At 37.0% G+C, this 27,666-nt stretch overlaps 4 protein-coding genes across 4 annotated transcripts in view; all 4 read right to left on the reverse strand.

Moving 5' to 3' along the window:
* LOC140750853 (cuticle protein 7-like) overlaps positions 1–27,666 on the reverse strand; it is a 48,147-nt gene that overhangs the window by 18,316 nt on the left and 2,165 nt on the right. The gene's annotated exons all lie outside the window — the stretch shown is intronic.
* On the reverse strand, positions 11,616–13,010 carry LOC140750798 (uncharacterized). Its single transcript, XM_073084520.1, has 4 exons — positions 12,999–13,010; positions 12,091–12,768; positions 11,800–11,966; positions 11,616–11,688 (listed from the first exon to the last, which is right to left on the reverse strand). The coding sequence occupies exons 1-4, from the start codon at positions 13,008–13,010 to the stop codon at positions 11,616–11,618; spliced, it is 930 nt and encodes a 309-aa protein (XP_072940621.1).
* Positions 16,815–17,522, reverse strand: LOC140750799 (cuticle protein 7-like; the record flags this gene model as incomplete). Its single annotated transcript, XM_073084521.1, has 3 exons — positions 16,815–16,881; positions 17,095–17,261; positions 17,346–17,522. Coding segments are annotated over 3 exons (411 nt in total), but the record flags the coding sequence as incomplete, so codon positions are not given.
* LOC140750800 (uncharacterized) lies at positions 21,110–26,515 on the reverse strand. Its single transcript, XM_073084522.1, has 5 exons — positions 26,504–26,515; positions 25,899–26,066; positions 25,676–25,813; positions 21,266–21,432; positions 21,110–21,176 (listed from the first exon to the last, which is right to left on the reverse strand). Exons 1-5 carry the CDS (start codon positions 26,513–26,515, stop codon positions 21,110–21,112), a joined length of 552 nt encoding a protein of 183 aa, XP_072940623.1.

Raw genomic sequence — 27,666 nt, forward strand, 5'->3', positions numbered from 1 at the left:
TACGCCAGGCCCAGTTGCAAGAAGTGGGTAATGTCCAGAAATAAGAGTTAGAAAGGTTAGAGACATAGAATCCATAATGTTCTCGTTCTCGGGAATGCCCGGGAAAATCTGGTCGGGAATTCCCGTGGGCCGAGAAGAAAAAAAGCTGGGAAATCAGAAACCCTAAAATACATATACATACAGACGTCTAGCTAGATATCGAATGCGGAGTTCCTTCCATGTTAGGCCGTATTTTGGTCGTGTAATTATGTTGACATTGACAGAGGAGTAAGTAATCACATAACCGCTGTACATCATGTATGGCTTTATGGACTCTGCTAAATACGAGATTTATTATATTCGACTTTAGTAATAAACCATGCCAATGCCACTTAATAGTTACAAGTATAGTAATACTCATAAATAATATAATAATGTCATTTCTAGGTTACCTATAATCATAAGCTACTTGAGGAAATAAGGTAGAATCCTTAGACTTAGATGGATGTAGATATATATCTAATCTTACACATATCTAATCCTAGACGTATGTGTCTAGGATTAGATATGTGTACATATGTGTGTGTAATATTAAAAGTTAATAGGGTTGTACAGAAAAACAGTAATTATTGAAACAAACTTAACATTTTATTTGCAAATATTCTAGGTATTTTGGTATACTATAACAAATAGACAAAATTAGTGATGGGAATGTTGATGATGGGTGGGAACGACGTGTTGAGCGTGACCTTCACGATGAACGACGGCGTTGAATCTGTAAAAGTATTCATAGATTAATTAATATACTATATGAAAAGTTATTTAGACTCAAAACTAGAAAGTGGACAAATATTTAGTGATGCTAACGGATAGGCACAATGTCAGCTGAAATTGTAAATGTCATTATTCTCACCCAGAGTGCTTGTCAGCGGTGTAGTCGACGCGCCTGACAGTGCCGTCAGCCTCGTACAGGGTGTAGTAGCCCTTCACGTTGTGACCATCGCGAGTCTCGTGCTGAGACTTGATGTCACCGGTGTGCTTGTCTTCTACGTGGTACTCGAACGAGTAGTGAGCAGGAGCCTGCAATGGTAACGGCAATTAAAATTGATATAACATAAGGAATGTTTTTATAAGTGTGTTATATTATTTTGGAATCTTAATTCGAGACTTTGTTTTTAAATATAACTTACATGGTGTTCTTCATGGTGTTCACTAGAGTAGTGGGCAGGCTGGTGGTGCTCAACTGGAGCGTGATGAGCGACCTCAGGCGCGTGGTGTACATGACCGTGGCTTTGGTGTAACACTACGTTCTGGGAGGAGACGGCGTGACCGTGGCTGTGACCGTGGCTGGAGTGGTGCTCTTCGTGGTGTCCGCCAGAAGAGTGGCCAGACTCGTGTCCGTGAGCTTGGTGAAGCACTACGTTCTGGGAGGAGACAGCGTGTCCGTGACCATTGCTATGGCTGGAGTGGTGCTCTTCGTGGTGTTCACCAGAAGAATGGCCAGAAGCGTGTCCATGAGTCTGGTGAAGCACTATATTCTGGGAGGAGACAGCGTGACCGTGACCATGGTCTTGGCTGGAGTGATGCTCTTGGTGATGTCCGCCAGAAGAGTGGTCAGAAACGTGTCCGTGAGCGTGGTGCACCACTACGTTCTGGGAGGAGACCGCGTGACCGTGACCATGGTCTTGGCTGGAGTGATGCTCTTGGTGATGTCCGCTAGAAGAGTGGTCAGAAACGTGTCCGTGAGCGTGGTGCACCACTACGTTCTGGGAGGAGACCGCGTGACCGTGACCATGGTCTTGGCTGGAGTGATGCTCTTGGTGATGTCCGCTAGAAGAGTGGTCAGAAGCGTGTCCGTGAGCGTGGTGCACCACTACGTTTTGGGAGGAGACCGCGTGACCGTGACCATGGTCTTGGCTGGAGTGATGGTCTTGGTGATGTCCGCCAGAAGAGTGGCCAGAAGCGTGTCCTTGAGTGTGGTGCACCACTACGTTCTGGGAGGAGACCGCGTGACCATGGCCGTGGCTGGAGTGATATTGGGCTGCGGCTACGCCGAGAGCGACAGCGATCAATAGTACCTGTGGTAATAAGATAAAATATGGTTGCTAAAAAATGTTTAAACAAGCTGTCAATTTAAATACTACAGGTTTTTTTATTTTAATATAATTTAAAACTAAATAGTAGATAATTTGACTGCACATATTTTTTTTTTTATTTCTTTTATAAATTATCGTATCATGGATTAGTTAACCAAACCGAAGCGAGTTAATAGGGATTCGATTTTAAGTCCTTTAATCGAATAAAAAAAATCCCTTAAAATCAGTAAATTCCAAATAAATTTGAGTTCGTAATAATACTGATAGATATTAATCGTAGTAAAAATGTAGTACCTTGGCAAACATCGTGTTAATAATCTACTTGTTAGTCTGAAGGTAAACAAATGACTGATAATGTGTAACAATCTAATTAAAGCTTATATAGTAACCGTCACGTAAAGCTACGCACATTTTCGTAACACATTCCGTAATTACGAGGATGAAAGTCGATCAAGTTTATTACATCTATCCGTAAATCCAACGATTGCTGTAGGTATTCATTTCAAAACATTTGGGCTTTGGGATTAAGGTCATAATTAGCATTAGTAATATTAGGAAATTAAATTATTGAGGGTAATTAACTTTTTGTTTTAATAGTGACAATATGTGCCCAGCAATTTCATTCATTATTTAAACATTGGTTAAATACATACTGGCCGATATTTTATACATCAACAATTTTATCAAAATATAATTCTTTTTCTAAGAGAAGCTACTGAAATTAAGTCTTTTTCAGCAGTATTTCCTTCTGTTTTTGTTGTTCTATTTTGTAAGGCGCAAAAGTGGGTTAAGTTGTCCATGTAGTCCACTTAACTCCTCAGTGATGTGATTTCTCTTGTGATTTTGCATATCACGGGACATACAAGAGTAAAAGTAAAATTATGATACTCCTGTACGATTTACTAGTGAACAGTTACTAATGCAAGCCAGTGAAGGGAATCTTACAGAGGGAATATAATTAATTAGGAAAATTATTTAATGGATCAGGCAGTGTATGCCAAGGCAACTCTTATCAGGACAGGATTTCTTGCGACTCATTTCCTAAGGTGTAACGGTTTTATAGGTCTTATAGGTCTTGAAGGGTACTTAATACTTACGCTGTTTGTCCACCGACCAGCGATACCGAGCCGATACCGATAATTAATGACGGCGCCGAAGTAGCGTACGTACATTTACTATAGCAGCTTGTCCACCACACGTCCGTCACCAGAGTATCGTCATCTCGGCTGCCGATATTCCGAGTAGATCGGCGTGGCCGCTAGATCGTCATCGAGTTTTTGACGGGCCGATGTGCCGGCAATGTAAAATACATTGGAACTTGTCCTGCACTGTCCATATACTATCGCCGTCACGACATAATTAAAATCGGCCCGAAATAATCCCGTTCTCGGTATCGGCTCGGTGACGGTGCAGTGGACAAACAGTCTTATTGTTATTTCATGACCAAATGAAACAATATTATTAAAAATTGTAGTCAGTGTCTTATTCTAATGTATAAGCTATATTATTGACAAGGCCTATTCTAATCGTTGTACGCATATCCGTGAGTCACTCTATGGGCTCACTGAAAATCAGCGCCGTGGTGCAACACACCATGGCATCAATGCTGAGTGAGTGCCTTTTCCGTATGCAATGTATACATACGGCATACGGATATGCTGTAACGTACCTAATTAACTATTGTATTATTATTCGGCTGTGTTGCCTTATTATGTATCTTGAGTTTTCTATGTAACTATATCCCACTATTTTGTATTAATATTATTATTAATATTTGTATTAAATAAAGTAATTTGTAATTGTTACGTGTGTGTACAATGCATTACGTAATAAAGTTATTTCTTTCTTTCTTCTTTCTAATCTGTTAATTGTTTTTTCCATGAAAGAGCAACAAACATCCATCCAACCAAATGCACGATGCAGTCTCACAAAAATTCACCCTTACAATATAATAAGATAGTAAATACAATTAGATGACTGCTTAGGTTAAGTAAATGAAAATTTTCGTGGCAATGCAGTCAACATGTTATTTTTTACATGAGGATTCCGGGTTCGTTCTCCGGTTAGGCAAACCTCTAAAAGATCAAGTTATTTTTCTGTTTTTTGTTGGACTATTTGTGTAACCGTCTTCATATGTGTCCATGGTTTTTATTCAAGGCACAGGCAATCCTAGAGTGGGCCTACGACAGAAGAAAGCTCCATTAGTATCATTGGTATTCAGAAGAAAAATTGCATACTCATTATAATTTTTTACCTTTTTATTACTTATTTATATGAATGTAATTAAACAAACAGTCTTTTAAAATTATACTATATTAATATTATGTTATTAGTTTAGGCCGACCGTCCTTTGGCTGCTATCACCTGAGAGATAGTTGCATATAGATAGTGCATGCTTCAGCCGCTTTATTTCCAGCATTTGTCACATAAAATTACTTCCCAGAATTTAATCCTTATAAGCGACCCTATCAGATAGTGGAATAATATAGAGGATATTTTTTTTTTCAAAAAGAACTCGTTCGACTCCCGGCTAAGTAATAAGATATTTTAAAAAGTAATTATGCAGTTTTAGTTGTTATCCAAATCGGCATCGTATCTCCTTTCAGCATTTTTCGCTAATCCCTATAGTTTTGGATTTGGTCCCAAAGACCAATTGGAATAATTCACCCTGTATTTAATAAGTGCATTACGTAATAAGTAGTCGGCGAGCAACTATTGACAATCGCGTTAAACAGTACTTAATGGCTAAATCTACTAGTTGCTGCAAGATGGCGCCTAAAACTAAATAATATTTCCCTGACTTCATTTTCATTGACGTCATAACAAAATTCCTCTATAGACATTCGTAGACTTCTTATTATTATTACGCAAAATTATACAGTGTTCTTGCCGTGTATGATGTCATAGGTTACATTTAATAACGTGTAATAACTCTGTAATAACTTGACAAGTCAATTAAATTTTCTAATAAACCACTGAATGATATTCCGAATATTGGTTATACAATACAACTACTATGGGTAAGAATCGAATACAGATTTATTGATTTAGGATTTAAATAACACTTATTTAGACTTAATTCCCATCCATCACTTAATTTTTATAAGTCACATACATAAGTATACTTGAATTAGCAGACTTCCTCGAAAAAAGTTTTAATGAACATTAGTGCTAACTATTCAGTGTCTTTGTATGAAGATCCATTATATAAACTAAATCTTAATAAAACTATAACTATCTTAGGTTTTTTTTTGTAATCAATAACTACTTGAGGAAATCAACTAAAATCTTTACACCCATAGTCTGATTCATAATTAGGTGTCCAAAATGTAAAGGTGACCTATTAATAAAATAAGTTTCAAATGGTAGTTTCTTATTTTTGACGCTAAAGTAATACAACAATAATAAAATAATAATCTAAATAAATTAAGATTAAATCACATTTTCTAATATTTATGTTACCTCAATTTCTTTCCATACAGTAATAATAATAAAAAATAAGGTTTATGGTAAAAAATTAAAATTGATAATGGTAACACACTTGGAATCCCAAATATTTCGTAGCTAATATTATTCATTTTCGTGATTGTGATCGAACCCGAGTGTTTTCTCGTTTTCATAGCGCATTTGTTAAATTGTGTATAGTTATTTATGTTTTCGTTTTTTGTTGAATTTGTTAGTTTTTGTTACTTGTTTATTTTGACAGTGACATTTCTTTGTTTACATTTTGTACACCTAATTATGAATCAGACTATAGATGTAGATTCATTAATCCAAATATGTAATGTGTATGCGTAACATTTGGAAGTTAAGAGGACATTCTACAAAGAAAATCAGTCATTATTAAAACAAACATAATACTTTATTTCGATACATTCTAGATATTTTGGTATATAACAAGTAGACTAGATTAGTGATGAGATTGATGATGGGTGGGAATGACGTGTTGAGCGTGACCTTCACGATGAACGACGGCGTTGAATCTGTAAAGATATTTATAGATTGAAGAGTGTATATGCAAAGTTGTTAAAATTTTAAAGTAGAAAATTGATATTTAGTGATGCTAACGAATAGACACAATGACAAATATTTACCCGGAGTGCTTGTCAGCGGTGTATTCGACGCGCCTGACAGTGCCGTCAGCCTCGTGCAGGGTGTAGTAGCCCTTCACGTTGTGACCATCGCGGGTCTCGTGTTGGGCCTTGATGTCACCGGTGTGCTTGTCTTCTACGTGGTACTCGAACGAGTAGTGAGCGGGAGCCTGTAATGGTAACGAGAATTCAAATTGGTATAATATAGGGAATATTATTTATAAGTCTGTTAAATTATTTTGGAAATTCAAGAATTTGTTTTTAAATATAACTTACATGGTGCTCTTCGTGGTGTCCGCCAGAAGAGTGGCCAGACTCGTGTCCGTGACCATTGCTATGGCTGGAGTGGTGCTCTTCGTGGTGTCCGCCAGAAGAGTGGCCAGACTCGTGTCCGTGAGTTTGGTGAAGCACTACGTTCTGGGAGGAGACAGCGTGTCCGTGACCATTGCTATGGCTGGAGTGGTGCTCTTCGTGGTGTCCGCCAGAAGAGTGGCCAGACTCGTGTCCGTGAGTTTGGTGAAGCACTACGTTCTGGGAGGAGACAGCGTGTCCGTGACCATTGCTATGGCTGGAGTGGTGCTCTTCGTGGTGTCCGCCAGAAGAGTGGCCAGACTCGTGTCCGTGAGTTTGGTGAAGCACTACGTTCTGGGAGGAGACAGCGTGTCCGTGAACATTGCTATGGCTGGAGTGGTGCTCTTCGTGGTGTCCGCCAGAAGAGTGACCAGACTCGTGTCCGTGAGTTTGGTGAAGCACTACGTTCTGGGAGGAGACAGCGTGTCCGTGACCATTGCTATGGCTGGAGTGGTGCTCTTCGTGGTGTCCGCCAGAAGAGTGGCCAGACTCGTGTCCGTGAGTTTGGTGAAGCACTACGTTCTGGGAGGAGACAGCGTGTCCGTGAACATTGCTATGGCTGGAGTGGTGCTCTTCGTGGTGTCCGCCAGAAGAGTGACCAGACTCGTGTCCGTGAGTTTGGTGAAGCACTACGTTCTGGGAGGAGACAGCGTGTCCGTGACCATTGCTATGGCTGGAGTGGTGCTCTTCGTGGTGTCCGTCAGAAGCGTGTCCATGAGTCTCATGAAGCACTATATTCTGGAAGGAGACAGCGTGACCGTGACCATGTCCCTGGCTGGAGTGGTGTTCTTCATGGTGTCCACCAGAAGAGTGGCCAGAAGCATGTCCGTGAGTCTGGTGCAGCAATACATTCTGAGAGGAGACAGCGTGACCGTGACCATGGTCTTGGCTGGAGTGATGCTCTTGGTGATGTCCGCCAGAAGAGTGGTCAGAAGCGTGTCCGTGAGCGTGGTGCACCACTACGTTCTGGGAGGAGACCGCGTGACCGTGACCATGTCCCTGGCTGGAATGGTGCTCTTCATGGTGTCCACTAGAAGAGTGGCCAGAAGCATGTCCATGAGTTTGGTGCAGCACTACGTTCTGAGAGGAGACAGCGTGACCGTGACCATGGTCTTGGCTGGAGTGATGCTCTTGGTGAAGTCCGCCAGAAGAGTGGCCAGAAGCGTGTCCTTGAGTGTGGTGCACCACTACGTTCTGGGAGGAGACCGCGTGACCGTGGCCGTGGCTGGAGTGATATCGGGCTGTGGCTACGCCGAGAGCGACAGCGATCAATAGTACCTGTGGTAATAAGGTAAAATATAGTTGCTATAATTTCTTTATACTAGGTGACAATTTAAATATTACAGTTTTATTTTGATTTTAATATGATTTATAGCTAAATATTAGATAAATACAAATTAAAAAAAATGTTTTATTTGTTTTATTAAATTATCGTATCGTGGATTAGTTAACCGAACCGAAGGTATTCAATTTTCAGTCCTTTAATCGAATAAAAATCCCTTAAAATCAGTAAATTCCAAATAAAACTGAGTTTGTACTAATAGTAGTAAAAATATAGTACCTTGGCAAACATCGCGGTAATAATCTACTTGTATGTGTGAAGGTAAAGAAATGACTGATAATGTGTAACAATCTAATTAAAGCTTATATAGTAACTGTCACTTAAAGCTACGCACATTTTCGTAACATATTCCGTAAGACGAGGATGAAAGTCGATCAAGTTTATTACATGTATCCGTAAATCCAACGATTAATGTAGGTGTTCATTTCAAAACATTTGGGCTTTGGGATTAAGGTCATTATCATAGATTAGTAAAGATTACTCACTCCTAACAAGAAAATGTACCCAGTTTTGAGAATTGAAATAGTTGCGTAAAAAAGTTTTGCCACGTCTCCGTGCTAAAATGTCCCTAAAATATTTGAAATACTTATTTATTTGTTATGTAAATTACGCAGTATTAGTTATTTATTCGTAAATTTTCTCAAAAATGATTTTATTTTTCAAGAATTCAAAAAAAGAACTTACTAATAAGCCGTTTGTGGCTTCATTCAATTTCAAGGCGGCGAAGTATCTTTACTAATCTATGGTCATTATTATCATTGTACTCCTCAAGAAGTTCATTTCCTATTAGGAGTAAGTAACTTGTTGTTTAAATCGTGACAATAATATGTGCCCAGCATTTATAATATAGGAGTAGTAGACGAGTATGCAGTCCATCTGATGGTAAGTGGCTACTGCCGCCCATGGACATCTATAATCAACCCCAGATAGGATTAGATATTCCTACCTGAGGTCGGCCACAGATGCGACGCTACCCTTGAGGACTAAGCTGGAACGCCTCGAAACAGTATGTCTCCCTTACCACACCCTTCAAAATGGAACACAACAGCGCCTAACAGTGCTGTTATTAGGCAGAACTAGGCAGTGGTGCCGCCTGAGTCGAACCAAAAATCGACCAATTTCATTCGCAATTTAAATAATACATCGGGTGCAAACCTTAGACGAGTAAAATGTACGAAATTACCGCATTGAAAATTTGAGCAAAAATATATTTTTAGTTTTACTTTAAAATCGTGAATAGAGCTTAGGTCTTATTCGGAAACTCCTGTTGCTGTTGTTCTATTTTGTAAGACGTAAATGAGACACTACATGGAAACCTAACCCTCTTGACGCCTCATTGACGTGACTTTTTGCGATCTTGCATATCACGGGGATACAAGAGTAAAAGCTTCTCAATACAAGATACAAGAGTAAAAATTCTGATATTCCGATTCACTTGGAAATAATTAATATCTCGAGTGTGTGTAATATCTTACAGAGAGAGTTACTACTAATTAGGAAAATTATTTTATGGTTCATGCAGCATATGTCTTGATACTCGTAGCTCTTAACACGACAGGATGTTTTGCAACTTATTTTTTAACGTGTGACGACTTATTAAAGAGTATTTAATACTATTATTATTATGACCAAATCAAACAATATATTTAGAAATTGTTTTATTTCGACGTATAAGGAAATTACGTTTGCTGCTCTCGGAGGTTCCAAAAAAAGCCAGATTTACTTTATAACTAATTTAATACTAAAATTACAATAAAACTCTTAAATTTAAGCCTAGTGGTTCCTATCGAAGTTGGATTAAGAATACACATTTTAATATTACAATGTTTAAAGAAAATATTAATTGTTAATTGCGAAATTACTAATCTGCAATAAATCTAGGTCTAAGTCGGTTACTCGCCAATACACGTGTTGGTAGCGTCAGCGATCCTCTTAGGGCTGCTATACGTAATTAGGATGTTATTATTAAGCCCTATTGACATACAATTAGTGGATTTTCCGCAAACACGCAACAACCATCCACATATTCAAATTCCAGTCACACAAATTTTCGTCTTTATAATAGTATAGTAATTATAATTAAGTCAGAAAGTTGAATAAATGACGATCCGCGTGGCGAAGCAGTTACTGTTGGCCGACACGCAAAGGGTTCCGCGTTTGTTCTCCGGTCAGATGGACCTCTAATAAGTATGAATTTAGTTTTCTCTTTTCTTCTTCAACCATTATTCACCCAATGCTGGGTATTGGTCTTCTCATGGTGTTTCCATGTAGCTTGATCGCGTGCCATTCTTATCCAATGGCGGTCTGCTATATTGACCAGGTCGTCGGTCGGTCGGTTTTCTGTTTTAGGGTGGAGTAATAGTCTACCCGTCTTTATCAGGGTCCATGGTATTCAAGGCACAAGTCATCTTAAAGTGGGCTTATGACTGAAGAAACCACATTGGTATTAAAAGAAAAAATGCTTACTCAATATCATTTTCTATTTGTATGATTGTAATTAATTATACAAAAATCTTATTATATGAAACAATAAGTCTACTTTTATTGGATTCATTCATTTATTCATTCATTTATTCAGTTTATTTTCAGCCCATCTCGAGTGCGATATATTTTCATTAGTTTTAATATCTGTGATTTTTTTCGTGTGTATTCTTAGAATATTTACTATAGAGTCCTAAATAATGATTAGCTAGAACCGTTTAGGATGACCGCCCTTTGGCTGATATCGTCTGAGAGTTGTGTAGGCTACCATATCGTCGTTTAAGCTACTAGGTGGTGCCTGTAGCCGCTTCATTTTCACCATCCAATTTGATATTTGCACAGAACAAGAGATTGTTACGAGGTTATTGGAGCGACTGATTGACTTTATTTCATACGAAATATCATTCAACTGCCGATCGTTTAAATAGTCGCCAAGCATTTTTTGACAATCGCGTTAAATACTACTTAATCGCTAAATCTACTGGTTGCTGGAGCGATAGTAACTAGTAGGCGGTCAGTTTTATTTGTACATATATATAATAATATACACCAGAAGTACAGTAAAGGACTTTTAATTACTCATTTTTGCATTTATTTTTACGTATTTTTTCCTAGGTTGTAATTTGTTACCTTTGCCTTTGCTTAAGATGGTGGCTAAAATAAATGTTACTCGACTTCATTTTTATTGTATTTTAGATTTGGGATAAAGTCTTTGCTTTGTATGGTGTCATGTTATAAATGACAATTAATAATGACTAATTTCATGTACTCAAAATTATTATACTACTTCCAATTTTATGTATAACAAATTTGGTAACCTCTGTAATAATTACACAAATCATTCGAATTCTCTGCAATAAAACTGCTATGGGTAGGAAATACAGATTTATTGACATTAAAATAATATGTATTTAGACTTAATCTGCGTTCGTCACTTCATTTTAAAAAGCGACATATACTTGATGTAGCAGACTTCCTCGAAATAAGTTTTAATCAACATTAGGTCTAACTATTCAGTGTCTTTATATAAGATACATTATAATAATAAAATCTAACTCCTTATAAAATACTTAATTCTCTTAGGTTTCTCATGATCATTAGCTACGAGAGGAAATCGACTAGAATCCTCACCCAGATCTAGATGCACAAATCTAAATATGTCTACTGTCTATGCGTAATATTGGAAGTTGAAAGAAAACCAGTCATTATTAAAACAAACATAATACTTTATTTCGATACATTCTAGGTATTTTGGAATATAACAATTAGACTAGATTAGTGATGAGAATGATGATGAGTAGGAACGACGTGTTGAGCGTGACCTTCACGATGAACGACGGCGTTGAATCTGTAAAGATATTTATAGATTGAAGAAAGTATATGCTAAGTTGTTGGAATTCACAAGTAGAAAATGGACATTCAGTGATGCTAACGAATAGACACAATGGCAAATTCTTACCCGGAGTGCTTGTCAGCGGTGTAGTCCACGCGCCTGACAGTGCCGTCAGCCTCGTGCAGGCTGTAGTAGCCCTTCACAGCGTCACCCTCACGGGTCTCGTGCTGGGACTTGATGTCACCGGTGTGCTTGTCTTCTACGTGGTACTCGAATGAGTAGTGGGCAGGAGCCTGCAATGTTAGTGAAAATTAATTTTGATATAGTATAGGTTACACACATACATATTACATTATGTAAGGTTGTTTGACTATTTTTGAACCTTTAGTCAGGAATTTATTTTTAAGCAGAACTTACATGATGTTCTTCATGGTGTTCATGATGTTCAGAGTGGTGGGCAGGCTGGTGGTGCTCAACCGGGGCGTGATGAGCGACCTCAGGCGTGTGGTGTGCGTGACCGTGGCTCTGGTGCACCACTACGTTCTGGGAGGAGACAGCGTGACCGTGGCCGTGGCCATAGTTGGAGTGTTGCTCTTCGTGGTGTCCACCAGAAGAGTGGCCGGACGCGTGACCGTGGGTCTGGTGCAGCACAACGTTCTGGGAGGAGACGGCGTGACCGTGGCCGTGGTCATGGCTGGAGTGATGCTCTTCGTGGTGTCCACCAGAAGAGAGGCCAGAGGCGTGTCCGTGAGCGTGGTGCACCACTACGTTCTGGGAGGAAACGGCGTGACCGTGACCATGGTCTTGGCTGGAGTGGTGCTCCTCATGGTGTCCCCCAGAGGAGTGGCCAGAAGCGTGTCCGTGAGTCTGGTGAAGCACTACGTTCTGGGAGGAGACAGCGTGACCGTGACCGTTGTCATGGCTGGAGTGATGCTCTTCGTGGTGTCCACCAGAATAGTGTCCAGATTCGTGTCCGTGTGTCTGGTGCAGCACTATGTTCTGGGAGGAGACAGCGTGACCATGACCATGACCGTGGCCGTGGCTGGAGTGATATTGGGCGGCAGCCACGCCGAGGGCGACAGCGATGAATAGTACCTAAACAAGGAAACATAATTATGTTATATCTTATGAAACAAAAAACGTTAATTTGTTGTTTTACCACCATATAGCGTATGTGTTTATTAACTTTAATATTTTTTCTTGTATCCATTATACGCTTGCGCAAAATTATTTTATACAATTACCGAAATTTTAATGTTAATTTTAAATTTTTACTGATAAATAACAAAAATGCATAAGTGTATATCTTTTTTTCAACCTTGTACCTTAGCGAACATATTACTGGATGTGCTTTTTGTATTAGTGTAGACAAATGACTGATAATGCATTAAATTAACACGTGAATTTATATACAACTGTCAACTATATCAAAGCACGTTTTCGAAATACACGCGGAAAGTAAGAGTAAGAAAGGAAACAGGTTTAAATATTACATACCAATGCAACGCATTCATTATGTCGTTAGATTTTTTGGGATTTGGGGTCAATTTATGTGTAATACCTTTGTTTTAAGATGTTATAAGAAAGGAATGAGTTTTAAAACTATATGTTAACCACATATCAATTAAGTAACTGGAGAAGTATGAATTTGGAAAGGAAACTCAAACACTAAAAGTATTTAATATAATAAGTTGTTCGTCAACTTGTCGATATCCTAGTATAATAGGATTTTAAATTTTGACCAGTTGACTAATAGAAAATAAGCAAAGAGATGACAATAATACTAAATTGTTTTGTCTTCACTCATTTAGTATTATTGTCGTCTCGTAGATTTTGTCTGTTGAAAGTGCTAAGCTTAAAAACGGGTGAATGCAAGCAGTCATGGAGCTTTCTGCTTCCGCCCCCGCCGCGGATGCGCTTTAGCTGTTTTGTTTAAAAACTCATAAGACTGCAGTTTCGGGCTATTACGTATCACTATTATCAATAGTCAGTCTATCAAATTTTTGGGTACCTAGTTAAAATCTAAATTTGACAGTTTCTAGTAGGCAGAAATTATGAAAGGCATGGACGCGCAATAGCATCAATCAATAAATTTCTACGACTTTTAATGGATCAAAGCAAAATTAATAAAAATATTGAAATACATACTAAATTAATATAACACCAATAATTAGATTACACCTAAATGGTAATACACATACAGGACAACAGTACTGTACTGTTATTCTGTGGTATTTTAATCGCGCATATTAAAATTCATATAATTTTTCTCCTATTGGAAGTAATACGGGTGACATTTAACTAATAATTTTAATACAGTAATTGTGAAGGTGGTATAACCTTTTGTGGTTCGTCTCCGGCGGCACCACCGTCACATCTATATCTGCCACATAACAGCAGCGATAAGCGTGTTCTGGTTTGAAGGGTGTGGTAAGGTAGACATACTTTTCCGAGGCGTTCCAGCTTAGTCCTCAGGGGTAGCGGCGCATCTGTGACCGACCTCAGATAGGAATATCGAATCCTATCTGGTGTTTATTACAGGAGTCCATGGGTGGCAGTAGCCACTTACCATCAGGTGGACTGCATGCTCGTCTGCTACTCCTATAACATATAAAAAATACACGGACGACAATTCGTGTAAGCGAAGATTTTCGCCGCTTAACTTCACCGACAGTAATCGATCGTCAAATTAGGTGGTCGTTGGCAATATGTAACGATGGTCGACAACATTCGGCTGCAGTACCCAGATTTGGCTGTTACTCCTGTATAACCTCCTTAATACTCCTTCAGACGCATTATTTCAATGACAGCCAAGGTTACATGTGGTATTGTATATCACATGTACTAAAACGCTCAGATGGGGTTCGTCAACATTTACTTGTACATAAACACATTTTTATTCACTAATTTATCACTCTTTCATTACAAAACACCTTGCAAAAAGTAGATGACAAAAACTCAAACTACAACTAAATATTCCAAAAATATAAAATAGAATAGTAATAAGTGATGTAAATTATTATTAACCAGCAATATAAAGGAATCAATATGATGTGTTTGTTACACGTGTGATACAATTGTGTGACGTGTTACGTGTGATATTGTATGTGTTACTTTTATATTTTTCATAATTATGTTGATACTCGAATCTTTGTTGTACTTTGGTTATGGAAAAATTAATATAGTGAAGAAATGTGCTAGTTTTAGTTTATTTACTTCACAGGAACTTTTTCTTAAATATAAAATTCTCGTGTCACAATGTTAGTTACCGTACTCCTTAGTCTTAGTATTATATACAAGCTGCGCCTGAGAGATAGTTATCGTAAATTTAGAATTAAACGTCAATTGTATAACGTCTATTACAGGTCATTAACCATACCGGCAAACTGAAATTCCCCGCACCGCATCACGTCATACAATGTTAGAAAAATTACTTCTGATTTTAAATTGTAATAACTTTTTAACCGACTTCAAAAAGGAGGTGGTTATCAATTCGGCCGGTATCTTTTTTTTATGTATGTACACGAATTACTCCGCCGTTAGTGGACCGATTTAAATAATTCTTTTTTTATTGTATAGAGACGAGCTGGAAGTTGGTCCTATTTAAATATGGTTAGGATCCATCGATGGGTTCTGGAGAAAATGAGGGGAACTCCTCCACCCATGTAAATATAACAGCCATAACTTCGCCGTTTATGAACCTATTTTAATGCGTTTAATTTTGTGTGTGGATAATTGCTACAAGTTGGTTCCATTTAAATATGATGAGGATCAGAGTGGGTTCTGGAGACAAAATATGTAACTCCTCAACCGATGGATCTAATTGAGTTTTGTTTGAAGATATTTGGTGTAGGGTCTAATGAAATTGCAAAACCAGTTTATCATTGACCATTTAAGGGTCTGATAATGTGCCTCGGAGACAAAATATGTAACTCCTCAACCGATGGGAATAATTGAGTTGTGTTTGAAGATATTTGGTGTAGGTTCTAATGAAATTGCAAAGCCAGTTCATCATTGACTATTTAAGGGTCTGATAATGTGGCTCGGAGTCAAAATATGTAACTCCTCAACCGATGGGAATAATTGAGTTGTGTTTGAATATATTTGGTTTAGGTTCTAATGAAATTGCAAAGCCAGTTCATCATTGACTATTTAGTTCGGTTAGGTTGGAACATATAAGACAATATAAAACTAAGCGAGCAGGGCGCGGCAGCGCCCTGCGAGCGGGCGGTTCCAATCAATGTAAATTCAGACCTTACCTTAATTCATGATCACGTTTATACATTTTTACATTGTATTAATATAAATGTTATTATGTCAACACTAAAAAGGGTGAAAAAAAAATTTTAACAAAAAATACAACCGACTTCTATGCCACTACAAAGTAAAAAATAATTCAAATAAATGTTGGCTTAGTACATATTTCTGTAGTCGGCGCCGTCGGCGATGAAAAAAAATCCCGTGTAACATCACACACCTATTTCTGCCTAATAAACTGTGTGAAGCGCTGCTGTGTGCTGATTTAAAGGGAGTAAGGGAGATACACTTTTCCGAGACATTCCAGCTGAGTCCTCAGGGGAAGCGGCGCGTCTGTGGCCGACCTCAAGTATGAATCTAATAATATCCGGTGTAGACCACAGATGTGCATGGATGGTCTCTTACCATCAGGTGGACTGCATGCTCGTCTGCTACTCATAAATTATAAAAAAAACCATAGGACATATATATCTCTCTCTTACCGCATCCTTTAAATCAGAACATATTATATCACCGCTTAACAGTGTTACGACATTTATTATTAGGCAGAAATAGATGTGGCGATTTCCTCTGAAGTCAACCACAAAGGTCCTAACATCTTAATGATTTTATTGTGTCATCCACTACGTCTGTCATCAAAGTTTATTGAATCATTCTTAATTGTGAGTAGATTGTAAAGAAAATAAAATAAGCTTTGTATCTCAAAACACTACAATTGTATTAAAAAATCACATTTTGTAAATTCAGTACTTAGAAAAGTTGCAATTAGAATTGTAAACAGTAGGTATACCTAGTAAAATAAAAAATGTGTAATTTTTAAATAATCTTATTTATTTATTTGTAAACTATGTTCTAGGTAATTTGGCACATTGATGTATAATAATTTAGTGGTGATGATGGTTGGGAACGGCGTGTTGAGCGTGGCCTTCACGGTGGACGACGGCGTTGAATCTGTAACAGGTTTAAGTAAATTATATTTTAAATAACCCTCTTCATTACTGTCGTTTATTTTAACTGACTGCGGATCGAAGATTTTTCGTAAACGTATATATTTGTCTTATTCTTTAGCACACACCATTTTAATATAAGAAGTGTCATTGGATTCCAAATTGTAGCAATAAGAAAGTATTTTTAAGTAATCTGGATTTTTGTTGCTATTCTTACCCGGAGTGCTTGTCAGCGGTGTAGTCGACGCGCCTGACAGTGCCGTCAGCCTCGTGCAGGGTGTAGTAGCCCTTCACGTTGTGACCATCGCGAGTCTCGTGCTGGGCCTTGATGTCACCGGTGTGCTTGTCTTCTACGTGGTACTCAAATGAGTAGTGAGCGGGGGCCTGCAACGATAATTATCATTAATATTGACATTATTATATGTAAGAATAATGGTATAACATTTAAATTTGATGTACAAAACTTACATGGTGCTCTTCGTGGTGTCCACCGGAGGAGTGGCCAGACTCATGTCCGTGAGTATGGTGCAGCACTACGTTCTGGGACGAGACGGCGTGACCGTGGCTGTGGCCGTGACCATGGCTGGAGTGATACTGGGCGGCGGCGACGCCAAGAGCGGCAGCGATCAACAGTACCTTCAGGAAAATAATTTTATTTTATATACGAATACGATCCTTAAAATTATTACACTCTTATTCCTTCTCTCGAGTTTGTCGATTTTTGGAAATTTTTCGATCCATGTTATTTATTGGTTTTTGGTTTGGCTATTTATTTACATTATTATTCTTAATTATTATCAGGAAAACTTTGACTCAATTATGAATTTTAACAGAACACATTTTAACAGAACGCCACTTATTTAACTCGTAATTGTCATTTGCCACGATCACTTAAAAATTATCACCTAATTTACAATCCAGAGTTATGTCTAGGGTGTACATTTTTTGTAAACATTTTCACGTTGTATCACAATACACAAACTGATGCAAGTAAATCAATATTAAAATTATAATAATTAAAAAGGCACCTTGGGGAACATGTTGTGAATGTGTGTGGTTTGTTTGGAGATAAACAAATAACTGATAAACTAAAACAATATCATGCGAGCTTATATACTATCTCGAATTAGCGAAGCAAATTTTCGAAATACGCATAGTACGAGTATGTGAGAGAAAGAAATGAAACAGGTTTATTACATATCGATTTAATCCATTAACTTGTTTTATTGGTTATTGGATTAAGGTCATTGAATAGCTTTGTTAAAATAAGAGAAATAATTTATTAGTTTACATTCAGAATATTTTTATGAATATTACCAGTGGTAGTAAAATTTAAGGATGTGTTAAAATCATAAGTTTGTACGTTTACAATAGCGACTTGGTAAAATGCTTTTTACATCGTTATTTTATCAGAAACTGCGAAATTGATTTAAATTAAGTATAACAAAAATATAATCGAGGAATCAAAAAGATTACTTACACAATAGCTCAATACACTTTGAAGGTGGCCCTTTGTGGTTCGACTCCGGCGGCACCACCGCCACACCTATTTCTAGGTAGAAAACCGGAACACAGCAGCTCCTAACACTGCTGTTATTAGGTAATAACACTAGTGTTAGGAGCTGCTTTGTTCCGGTTTGAAGGGTGTGGTAAGGGAGACAGACTTTTCCGAGGCGTTCCAGCTTAGTCCTCAGGGGCAGCGGCGCATCTGTGGCCGACCTCAGGTAGGAATATCTTATCTTATCTGGGGTTGATTACAAATGTCCATGGGCGGCAATAGCCACTTACCATCAGGTGGAGCATGCTCGTCTGCTACTCTTACATTATGAAAAAAAATAGCCCTTTTAATCTCCAAAACGAATTTTTATCGAAAAATTAATCTCTCTATAGAATATATTACACACGTTTGGTAAGAATAAAAACCGAAAAAGAATCTAATTTTTAAAATTTAAACGATAATAAATCGTGTGGTTGTAAGTATTTTGAACATTAAACGTGGTTATAATATTGAAAATAAAAATAGGTATAAGTAAATTATCAAAAATATATTTTGACCATGAAGGAATAAAATATATCAGAATTTAATTAATGTGGAGCAATGTTGTTGTAGCACGTGAGATAATTAATACAAAACAAAGAAAAAATATATCAGTATCATGTCATTTTTATAGCATTCGAGATTATTCTTCAACGAGCTTTTGCCCGCGGCTTCGCTCGCGTTACGAAGTTATAAATTCATCCCCTATTTTATCCCCTTGGGGGTAAAATTGATCAAAATCCTTTCTTAGCGGATGCCTACGTCATAATATCTACCTGCATGCCAAATTTCAGCCCGATCCGTACAGTGGTTTGGGCTGTGCGTTGATAGATCACTATGTCAGTCAGTCACCTTTGAGTTATATATATTTAGATACTCGTTGTTAAAAAAAATATAATGTCAAAATTCCAAGCTGTCGCGATAATTTCAGACGGGCAGATAATTTCAACGTTTGTTATCTTCGTGTCCATTCTACTCGTTTTTGTTTAACGTGAGATAGTTGTGTAATTATTCCATTAGAGTATCCACTGTCACTATCTGACAGACGCTCTTGCCTATTTGATATATTTAATCCACTTCTTTTTTTTTTGAAATTTATTCATTTTAATTAAGTAACATAATTATATAGAATCTATCTATCTATTTACAACCTAAAAATCTATATACTCGTACAATATATACAAAAAATATAACTTAAACAAAAAAAGAAATATTAAAACTCAAGGAAATATAAAAAAATAAATATAAAACAATGAGTCCAAATCACTGCCTCCCGGTAGAGTCCCAAGAATGCTGGCTGCGTTGCCGCGTTGTATGGCCAAACTTATTCTTTGGCCAAAGTACGCACCAGCTCTTGGGTCTCCAGAAACGTCAACCAGACGCGACGACATTTCTTTGAAGAACCGTCGTGCTTCTGGCCCCCACGGACCCCGATTCTCTACCGCAAACGGCACAAATATGTATTCTTATCTTCAACATAGTCACGTGCATACAGACGGAAAAGTAGCGGCCCGTGCTGAGTTGCAGCGGAGCGTCGGAACCGTCGCACCGTGTCATGAGAAGTTATGACTAGTTGGTAATAAATAGTGGACGACATTTCATTCCCATTTTCCATCTATTACAACTTTATAATTAATGATTTGCATTGGATTTAAAACGTTGCGTGCTCTACTCAAGTCACTCTTGTAGAAAACTTCTTATTTCTTGGAGCATTTATTTTCATACATAAATATTAATAAATTAATGCAGAAAAATACTTTAAAAGCCATGTTTATTTCCATTTATTCATATTTTTGAAATCATAAACATGCTTATTGATTTAGTTTATCTATTCATAGGCAGTATCAAAACCTACAATATATCATTATATATCGGTGCACGGTGCAAGGCACTTGTTAACTTGTTAACTGTTTTTTGTTGGTGGCCTTTGGTTAATATATTCATACTATAGAAATGTACTAGTATTAGATACATAAATATATCAGATATATAGAACGTCGTTTAAAACAGAAACTAGACGAACTGCCCGCCTCAGCCTCCCTTCGTCTTTAAAGATTACCGATGGAGGAATGCACCGATATGAACAAAATTTGGTGAACTTAGTATGGCTCTCGAACTCTCGCCTAATCGCTTTGAACAAGTAAATCGTCATAACGTAATATAAAATTTGAGCCCATATTTTATGGTTATAACATCGTTTTTCCAAAAACGGTAAAATATGTAGATGTTATATTATTTCTAACTAGAAAGTCAACTACAACGAGTCAAAGTTTCATTGAGCTTGTTTCAAAATTGGCGAATTTTCCCTTTTATAGTGAAATATAATAATCATCTTTTTTTATTAGTGGGTGCTTATGTCATGAAAGAAACAATAGTCCAAATTAAACTTCAATTTTTCAGTAGCTTTGGCTCTGCGTTGATGAATCAGGCGTTTGTCACGAAAAGTATTTTATAAGTGTAGATTAGGAGACCATCACTGAAATTGCTTTAAAAGTAAGTCGTAAAAAAAGAAAAATGGTGCACTCTCCGTCTCCAAACAGTGAAAAAACTACTTTTATTAAATTAAACCAGATTTAACTTTAGTTCTTTTAAACTTATTAAACAGGGAATAGGAGTTAATAACAAAATAGTTAAAAAAAACGTATTTATTTGTAAATTATATTCTAGAGCATTTGGTACATTTAAATAAAATAAATTAGTGGTGATGATGGGTGGGAACGGCGTGTTGGGCGTGGCCTTCACGGTGGACTACGGCGTTGAATCTGAAAATTAAAGCAATTTAATTTATAGAATAGCAAATTTGGGAACATTAGCACTTGCTTAGATAATTGACTACAGCAGTCATTCTTACCCGGAGTGTTTGTCAGCGGTGTAGTCGACGCGTCTGATAGTGCCGTCAGCCTCGTGCAGGGTGTAGTAGCCCTTAACGGCGTCACCCTCGCGTGTCTCGTGCTGGGCCTTGATGTCACCGGTGTGCTTGTCTTCTACGCTGTACTCGAACGAGTAGTGGGCGGGAGCCTGCAACGATAATGATCATTGATATTGACATATGTAATATGTACTATATGTAAGAATAACGGGATAACATTTGAAATATGATGTACAAAACTTACATGATGCTCGTCGTGGTGTCCACCGGAAGAGTGGCCAGACTCATGACCGTGGGTCTGGTGCAGCACTACGTTCTGGGAGGAGACGGCGTGACCATGACCGTGACCATGGCTGGAGTGGTACTGAGCGGCGGCGACGCCAAGAGCGGCAGCGATCAACAATACCTTCAGGAAAAATAATTTTATTTTATAAAATAATACAATCCTTAAAATTCAGCCTCCTCCTTCCTCCGAATTTGTAGAGTTTTGCATTTTTTTTATCTGCGTTGTTTATGTATATTGCTTTTTATTATTATTAAAAAAAGTTTAATACAATTATGAAGAATTCATTTTACAGAACTCATTTGCCACAATCATTTCTTAAAAATACACATTTTACAGTCGACCATTATTTTTAGGGTTGTATAATTATTTTGTTCTTCTTGTCACTCCCGGGGTATTTAATAAAATTTTCACTTTGAATCACAATGCACGAAACTGATGGAAATAAATCGATATTAAAATTAAAATAATTAAACACCTTGGGAAACATGTTGTGAATGAGTGTGGTTTGTTTGGAGATAAACAAATAACTGATAAACTAAAACTATATAATAGGAGCTTATATACTATCTCGAAATACGTATAGTATGTGACAGAAAGAAATGAAACAGGTTTATTACATATCGATTTAATACTATACTTGTTTAATTGGTTAAGGTCATTGAATCGTTTTGTAAAAATAAGAGAAAGAATGTATTATTTTATATTAAGAATATTTTATGTATATTATCGGTGGTACTAATAATAATAATAATAAACATTTATTTCAGACAATATAGACAAAGATACAAAAGTATAATTGAATACAGAGGTCCATATCATATATACCTTACAGACTAACATACATACTAATATATACTTATAACTAAATCACGTATTTGCGGCGACGTGAGACGCGGGTCTGGTGACTTCCGGGGGTGCTCTCCTTCCGCGGTACTTCCGGAACACAACTCCCTTCGGCCACAGGTCTTCTTTTAGGAAGGTCGCTATATGCTCGGTTGGGACGCGTAAAACAAATGAACTAAAGTTCACTGCGTTACGCGCCTCCAACTTCTCGACCACCAGTCGGTACTTGGTTTTAACAGCCAAGTACTCCGTTATGTCAGACGGCTTCGTGTTGTGATGGAGTCGTGAGACATACACGTGCGTCACGGGAACGGCAGGACGCAGGAGATGGTTCGTTCCTAAAATTTGAAGGATTTGTTAAAATCATAAGTTTGTATGTTTACAATAGCGACTGAATAAAATGCATTTTACTTCGTTATTTTTACAAAGGCTGTTAGAAACTCGGAAATTGATTTAAATAGGACTCTAATGAAATAATAGGAATTAAAAGGATAGGGCTATTTATTATACAATAGCCCTTTTTATATCAAAAACTATTTTTTTTTTTACGGAAAAGTTATATTACTTAGTTAGTTATATTATCTCTCTATTAGAATTATGGTTTAGCTTCTTATGTGACAATAAGAATCGAAAAAACAAATCTAATTTTTAAAATTCTAATTATAACAAACCATGTAGTTGTAAGTTTGAAGGTGGTAGAACCCTTTGTGGTTCGACTCCGGCGGCACCACCGCCACACCTATTTCTGTCTAATAACAGCAGTGTTAGGCGCTGCTGTGTTCCGTTTTGAAGGGTGTGGTAAGGAAAACATACTTTTCCGAGGCGTTCCAGCTCAGTCCTCAGCGGCGCATCTGTGGCTATCCTCAAGTACGAATATCTAATCCTATCTGGGGTTGATTACAGGTGTCCATGGGCGGCAATAGCCACTTACCATCAGATGGACTGCATGCTCGTCTGCTACTCCTATATTATATCAAAAAAGTTTATAATATTGAAAATATAGATAGGTGTAAGTAAATTAATAAAAACACATTTTTACTATAAACGAATAAAATATATCAGAATTAAAGTAATGTAGAGCCATGTTGTTGTAGCACGTGAGATAATATAAAACGAAATATACACATTAGTATCATGTTATTTTCATTGCATTCGACGTTACTCCAAAGCTTCCACGAAAAAGAAGGGAAAGTCTACTATTAGTCTACGGCCAAATTATTTCAACGTTTGTTATCTTCATGTTAATTATTAAGTTAAATAGTTTTTATTTAGCGTAGAGGTTCCTTGAACCCCCTTCTGTATAGACTCTGATACTGTCTAACAGACGCTTTTGCCTATTTGCTGTATTTATTCCACTAATTACCTTAAACAGGCATATTCTTATTGTCACCTAAAAGGTACATCAATGAACTATTGAACTCTAAACTTCAACTGCACGATTCCCTTTTTCAATCAGATATATTTTTATTTATTTATTTAATTCAGACAACAAGGTCCATATCACATATACTTTACAGACTATAATAGTACATAGTAGTACATGTATCTACTTATAACTAAATCACGTATTTGCGGCGACGTGAACCGCAGCACTGTCGATCGCCTCCTGTGTGAAATTTGTCTTGCATATCTGGATGATGCTGACTTCATCCATGGTATCGATGACGTGCTGTAAAAACGCCAACGCCTAATAAGAAGCCAATGGACTATGAGTTGTTCAGATCTCATAGCCATTTTCCGTGCAGCGGCGATCGCCGCGCAAATCGCGAATATAAAATAGAATATATTCGTAAGCGCTGTGTTTGCGTCCGTCAGCGAGCGCATACGACCCGAACGATATGGTTCTCTCATTGGTAATTGATTTATAACGTTGCGAGCGCTACTAAAGTCCACTCTTAGAGCGTGTATTTTCATGTAGAAAAATACTTAAAAAGGCACTTTTATTTCAAATAATTCATGTAATAGTAATCACAAACATGTTTACTGATTTAGGTTATCTATTCATAGGCAGTTTGATATCAGTAAATATCGGTACACAAGTCCCTTTGATACCGCATAGTTTATATATTTATACTATTGTTACTTCGATTAAGTACAAGAACGTTTAAAACAGAAACCAGATGTACCGCCTGCCTCAGCCTCCCCTATCTTTAATGATTACTGACGGACGGATACACTTATATAAACAAAACTTGTTGAATTTGGCATGGCTCTACTTTGCATCTAATGCGCCACGCATCATACGAGAATCGACGCACACATTTATTTTGGATGGCGGATCAGTTATTGATGCAATGATTAGAGTAATGCAATATTAGTTGTTCTAACTCTAAATATAACTAGATATATGTGATCTTGTGTCTGACTGCTCAGACAAAGCGCCTGACGTGGCTTATTTTCAAAGTGGAAATTACGCAAACATTTTTTTGCAAAACGGTCAAATGTATAGCCGCATGAGTATCTATGGAAAAACAGTGTCTTAAAACTGGTTAATTTATTCATAGCTATTTGTCTATGAACACGTGATGCCTTTGACTTTTGTAGGAGTAAAATTATATTAATACCAATATATAATTATTATTCCTAACTAGAAATATTTTTATTATTTCTAACTAGATGTCAAATACTAAGTTTCATAGAGCTTTTTTATAAAATTGGCGAATTTTCAAATATAACTTTCAAGCCATACATGTATAATTGTATAACTTCTTAGGGGTGGAATAATAAAATCTCCTTTATATGTGACTATGTTCCAAATTACAAAAGGATCTCATAGACAAAATTTAACGCATCTAGATTTAGATATTAGTAATTTAGGCTTTGCGTTAACGAATCAATATATATAATCTTTACATTTACAGATCATGTGACCATCATTGTAATTAATAAAGAAGTAAATAGTAAAAAGTATTGCGTTGTGCATCTCAAGACCATCTGTTTTAAAACACATCACATCAACTGGGCTAGTAAAAAGGTTTAAAAAATGCAAGTAGTAATTTTTAAAAACCTTATTTATTTGTAAATTATATTCTAGAGCATTTGGTATATTTAAATAAAATAAATTAGTGATGATGATGGTTGGGAACGGCGTGTTGAGCGTGGCCTTCACGGTGGACGACAGCGTTGAATCTGAAAAGATTATAAAAAAATAATTTATTATATAATAAAAATTAATTAACAAACTTTGGAAAATTTGAACTTGTTTAGATAATGAACAACGTCAGTTATTCTTACCCGGAGTGCTTGTCAGCGGTGTAGTCGACGCGCCTGACAGTGCCGTCAGCCTCGTGCAGGGTGTAGTAGCCCTTCACGTTGTGACCATCGCGAGTCTCGTGCTGGGCCTTGATGTCACCGGTGTGCTTGTCTTCTACGTGGTACTCGAACGAGTAGTGAGCGGGGGCCTGTGACGATAATGATCATTAATATTGACATTGCTGTATATAAGAATAATGGGATAACATTTGAAATTTGATGTACAAAACTTACATGGTGCTCTTCGTGGTGTCCACCGGAGGAGTGACCAGACTCATGTCCGTGGGTCTGGTGCAGCACTACGTTCTGCGAGGAGACGGCGTGACCGTGGCTGTGGCCGTGACCATGGCTGGAGTGATACTGGGCAACGGCAACGCCAAGAGCGGCAGCGATCAACAAAACCTTCAGGAGGAATAAATATTACATATTACGAGTATGTGAAGAAATAATTGTTGTAATACTACCAATTTACTAATTATTACTGATAAAAGTTTTTAGAATTATTTTGATCCATGTTATTTATTGGTTTTCGGTTGTTGATGTTTATTATATTTGTCGCAAAAAGTGACTAGATACAATAATTAACTATTAATTCTAACTCGGCACTACTCGAGCAATTTGATTAAATACTATCACTTGTCACAAACACTTTTAAAAACTACGTTAAATACAAATATTTGAGCACTATTTTCACAATCCCGAATTATTTGTCGCGGTATAAAATAATTACATTCCCATTGTAAATCTTAGGAAATTTAATAAAATTTTCTCTTTCAATCACGATACACTGCACTTATGAAAGAAAACCAATATTAAAACTAAAATAACTTGTTAAGTACCTTGGGGAACATGTTGTGAATGTGTGTGATTTGTTTGGAGATAAACAAATAACTGATAATGTATAACAATATCCTGCGAGCTTATATACTATCTCGAATTAGCGAGGCATATTTTCGAAATACGTTTAGTATGCGAGAGTAAAAAATTAAACAGGTTTATTACATATCAATTTAATACACGAACAAGATATTGTTTAATTGATTATTGAATTAAGGTCATTTTGAAGAGTTTTGTTACACTATGACTTTTTATTAACTTATATACATACTAGCTGACCCGGTAAACGTTGTGTTGCCATATAAATAAAAAAAATTAAGGGTGAACAACCCTTATCACTTACGGGTTTGAAAAATAGATAGATTATTTGAAATTGCGATGGTGGCGAAGTCTGTCGAATCCAATGTGAAACATTCCAAAATCAACAACAACTTACGAATTAAAAATCATTAAAAAAGCCTTTAACCTTAAAAAAAACCTTCCCACGGACTAAATTGTGAATCTAAACCATTCTCAAGTCCCCTTGAACACACACAACAAATTTCATCAAAATCACTCCAGTCGTTTAGGGGGAGTTCAGTGACATACACACGCACATAAGAAATATAAAGATTTTAGGTACTAGGATAAAGGATATCTATACATTATTTGTATACTTTGTACTCAGTTATGTGCGTGTTATAAATTATTAATATTTACGACTTGCTTTATAAAGCAACGTTGTTATAAAGCGGAGTAGAAAAATACCCATAGGAAAACTAAATACATGATAGAAAAACACGAGGGTGAAAGTCATCGTGGTGCACTATGCTCTGATCCTACGCACTTGTGAGCAAATTTATGTCCAGCAGTAGGACAGTAAAGAATTGACAATGAGGATGTATGTTTTATTAATTATAAAATAACTTGCACATTATTTGTGTTGCAGCACGACATTCTGTTTATATTTGTCTTTATGCAAGTATGCTTTTTATCGTGAAAATGCTTCTTTCGGCTCTGGAAGCACCAACGCTACACCTCTTTGTCTAAAAACAGTTTTAAGTGCTGCAATTCATCAGACAACGCTTCTGCATTCAAACTCAAATAGCATTCTAACCATATCTGGGATTGATTATTACAGATGGTTACAGTCGATGGAAAACGGCCGTCTAAAAAGTCATAGTTA

This window comes from Epargyreus clarus, unplaced genomic scaffold, assembly GCF_041222505.1.
Source record: "Epargyreus clarus isolate Ecla_fem2 unplaced genomic scaffold, WU_Ecla_fem_2.2 ptg000021l, whole genome shotgun sequence".
NCBI classification, from domain to species: domain Eukaryota; kingdom Metazoa; phylum Arthropoda; class Insecta; order Lepidoptera; family Hesperiidae; genus Epargyreus; species Epargyreus clarus.

Coding starts and splice junctions, on each gene's coding strand:
- LOC140750800 (XM_073084522.1), bottom strand. Junction 25,814..25,898: donor GACACCACGAAGAGCACCAT/GTAAGTTTTGTA, acceptor TTATCGTCACAG/GCCCCCGCTCACTACTCGTT. Junction 21,177..21,265: donor ACCGCTGACAAACACTCCGG/GTAAGAATGACT, acceptor TTTAATTTTCAG/ATTCAACGCCGTAGTCCACC.
- LOC140750798 (XM_073084520.1), bottom strand. Junction 11,967..12,090: donor AACACCATGAAGAACATCAT/GTAAGTTCTGCT, acceptor CTAACATTGCAG/GCTCCTGCCCACTACTCATT. Junction 11,689..11,799: donor ACCGCTGACAAGCACTCCGG/GTAAGAATTTGC, acceptor ATATCTTTACAG/ATTCAACGCCGTCGTTCATC.